This window comes from Protobothrops mucrosquamatus, unplaced genomic scaffold, assembly GCF_001527695.2.
Source record: "Protobothrops mucrosquamatus isolate PMUCROS unplaced genomic scaffold, P.Mucros_1.0 scaffold_234, whole genome shotgun sequence".
NCBI lineage: Eukaryota > Metazoa > Chordata > Lepidosauria > Squamata > Viperidae > Protobothrops > Protobothrops mucrosquamatus.
Window position 1 is genome coordinate 185,674 of NW_015386310.1, and position 3,786 is coordinate 189,459.

The 3,786-nt window shown below is 41.3% G+C and overlaps 1 protein-coding gene across 1 annotated transcript in view; it reads right to left on the reverse strand.

The window, feature by feature from the left end:
• Positions 1-609: 609 nt before the first annotated feature.
• LOC107300070 (metabotropic glutamate receptor 6) overlaps positions 610-3,786 on the reverse strand; it is a 33,148-nt gene continuing 29,971 nt past the window's right edge. The window contains exon 10 of the mRNA XM_015829417.1: positions 610-665. Within this exon, the coding sequence (XP_015684903.1) occupies positions 610-665 (56 nt within the window). The remainder of the gene's footprint in view (positions 666-3,786) is intronic.

Sequence of the window (3,786 nt, forward strand, 5' to 3'; positions counted from 1 at the left end):
ATTCATCATTCATTTACAGAATGTCACAGCACAGATTAAAATCCACATCTTCTTGGACACAGGTATCAAATTGTAGGATTAAATTATTTGATTCAACTATATTTGTTTTCCTCTTATAAATAAACCTTAAAATAACTATTAGCAAGTTATTATTAGAGTACTATCTAGTTCCATCTTTGCAATAAGGAAGCAGGAAAAGAGAGGGCAAGATCTCTCTTCCAATATTTGGACCTTCAGGATAAATTGCTCTAAAACAATTGCTGAATTAAACCTCTGTAATTTGACAGCGCAATAGTTTATCCCAGTAATAAATTGGACAATAGTTTATTTCAGTGACTAATGTTCTGCAAGGTTATCATCACAGATCCTAGTTTGGGGATCCTGAATGCATCTGAGCCTTCAGTTTCTGCAAATTGAAACTGGTTTTTTTAAAAAATAAATAAATAAAAGACAAATAGTGTAAAAATACAGGTTTATTTCCTAACATGTGCCCACCCATGAATCCTCACACGAACTCCATTCCCCAAAAGCTTTCCCCATCCACCTTCCTTGCTCCCTCCTTCCCTCTCCACTCTCCCCGCCCCCAATTAAGCCCTTTCTCCTTTTCGGTCATGTGGGCACCATGGTCAGTTCTGTGTAGCTGATGTACATCACCTTAGGAAAACCTGTGGGGGGATACAAAAAGGAGAAGAGTCAGAGGATCCCACTTCCCCCTTTGAGAGACAGGAATTTGGAGGAGGGGCAGTTCTTATCTGGAGTAAAGACTCAGCCAAACTACCAAGGCTTATAAAAAATGGCCCTGGCAAGGGTGTAAATCCTGCTACAACCAAGATTGCACAGCTTTGTATGAACTAGGGACAGCCGATAAAACTCCCTGTGCTGCTCCACTCACTTTCTCTCTCATCCACCTGTATTTTGGTTCACCCTGATCATATAATAATAATAATAATAATAATAATAATAATAATAATAATAATAATAATAATAATAATAATAATAATAATAATAATAATAATAATAATAATNTTATTAAATTTATATCCCGCCCTTCTCCTTGCGGACTCAGGGCGGCTGACAATCAATTTAAAAAACATAAATAACAATTACAGAATTAAAATTAATTAAGAAGAAATATTTAAATTTAGTCTAATTAAAATATGATTAAAACCCCTCTAAAACTTGCCCTAGGCCAGTCCCGCTTGTTGGAATAGCCATGTCTTAAGGGTGCGGCGGAAGGGAGATCAGGGATCACCCTGATCTCTGGGGGCAGCTCCATTATTTCCATTATTTCCCAGAGGCCAGCACCGAATCTCCATTTTGTGGTTCTTTCAACTCCTCTTAACAGCCTTCTAGAACATGCCCAGGCTACTAACCTTTGAGTCTTTTCTGTAATAACAAAAGGACATTTTCCAGAGCTGCTTTCATGTCCTCAGGGTTGCTCCAGTTTGTTCTTTCACTCATAATTTTATGCTTCTTCATAATGGCCAAAGCCTTTTATTTTAGAACATGTCTGCGTATTGTAGAACTAATTTTAACGTTAAAAGGACATTGTAAGGTACTTGAGGAATTCTTAGGCCTTTTATATGTTCCTTAGTCCCTGGGATTGATTAATTAATTTTACAATGTGTGAGGAGTGGGAGTATTTTAAAATCAAGTTTGCATTCATCGGAAAGAACACCTGTGTAGCTATTTCTCACCATGAAATGTTATTTTTCTTAAATACTTAAGAAGGATATCAGCCCAAAGGGCCAGAGGAAACTTCCATGACTTATAGCACTATAGCTTCAGGTCTGTCTAGAGAGCCACAGAGAGTTGGCTTTCTTTACTATTATTCACATGGGATGGATGAGATTTAGAGCTCATTGCCTAGAAAGCATGAAGGCAACCCTTTGTATTTGCAGACTGTTTTCATACACAGAGGCATCTGGTTGCTAACCAGAAGGCACATTTTGATGGACCTTTTAAGCCAATTCATCGGCCTGGTAACTGATCTGTTGAAGAACTAAGTGGGCACTACCATCTACATCAGCGGTTCTCAACCTATGGGTCGCGACCCCATTTGGGGTCGATCGACCATTTCACGGGGGTCGCCAAGCAAGGCTGTCCGCCATTTTTTCCCCTTTTCCGGTGGGTGCCTTACCTCCCTTGAGCTGGGCCAGCTGGTGGTCGGCCTGCTCCGTCTCTGCCGCTTGCCAGCTACGCCTCGGCCGGCGCAGGGGGCGGAACCACGCATGCCCGGCGCTCCCGGGCAGGGAAAGTCCTCGACTTACGACCGGTTGGGTAGTCCTCGACTTACGACCGGTTTAGTCCTCAACTTACGACTGGTTGGGGGTCGCGGCATTAAAAAGGTTGAGAACCACTGATCTACATTGTGGGGAGTGCCAGGGATTGCTGGGTGATGTATGGCTTGGCCCAAGGCATGGAGATCAGATGAGGCTGATGTGGAACCCTCGACAAAGATCATGATGGGGTTGTAGTATGAGAATAAACCCTGTGTTATCATTTTGCATCCTGTCCTTTTTCAATTGAGATTGATGGTTCCTATTGACTTTCAGGGGAAAAGACCTGGATTTTCTTCCTGCAGAGACATCTTCCATGCTCTCCCCCTCAAGGCATTTTTGGTTTACATCATCTTACGTTACTAGAGGAAAAATGTGCCTCAGCCATTTGCCTCTCACAGACAACGTTAGGCTAGAGGCTCAGTCTTACTGGTGACATAAATAGAGTGTTATGCTTTTTCTTGGCAACTCACCTCACATTGTTACTGTGGGGAAAAATTGGAGGAAGGAGAACTCTGTACATCACCTTAAACTCCTGGAGGAGATGGGATATAAATCCAATCCAATAAGTAATCATTTTATTTGGGGAGATTCAAGTTGACAAGAGTGCCATTTGTTTTCTTTTTTTCCCCCTCCATCCCTCTGACTACAAAGAAAACATTCCTCATGACCTTCCTTTCAAATGATAAAATAGTAATGGATGCTAAATTATAAATACCTCACATCAGAGCTGCTCTAATGAGATGTTGATAACGTGCAACCTTTAGAACTATAACTGAATCGTTAATTAGATAAAATGGGGTGATTAGAACAATAAATAAAACAAATGATGAACTGGTTTTCAGCCGTACATTTTTGTTTCCCCCCCCTCATAATTAATTGCAAGACTTGGAATGGAGGGATGGGGGATAAATCTCTTGCATGTTCACAAGGCGAAGAAGGCCAGATTGATCCAGGAACTGCTGGAAGTTCCACACCTAAGAAGAGGCATTTTTTCCAATCCATGGGAGGTTTCTCCAGGATTTCTTCCACATTTGGTCTGATGACTTTTGAGCCTCTGGAGATCTCATCAAGTGAGAAACTATTCCTTGATCTGCAACAATAGGAGTTACACCTTTGGCTGCACCTGCATATCTTAGCAGAGTGATGTGGGACTTAGCTGTGGAGAGAGAGCATCTGCAGTCAAGTTAGAAGTGTCTCTGGATAGCGCATCAGAGGAGGCCAATGAGTAAAAGGAAAAGTGACTGAGGAATGATGTGGCAAGGCCAAATTTTTCCTTTGCGATGCTGTTGGCATATACAAAAATGATATCCACGCTGAAGAGTGTTCAAATCTGCATTACAGTTTTTAAAAACACATTTACCTAGAAGGTCACTCTTTAACCTACTGCTGGGTCAGTTATCCTGTTGTATATCCTAGATTTAGAATAATTGGAACTCAACTCCTAGGGCTCTTTGGATACCCCCATGTCAAATTCTTTGCAATAGGTTGAAAAGGGACTTGCCCC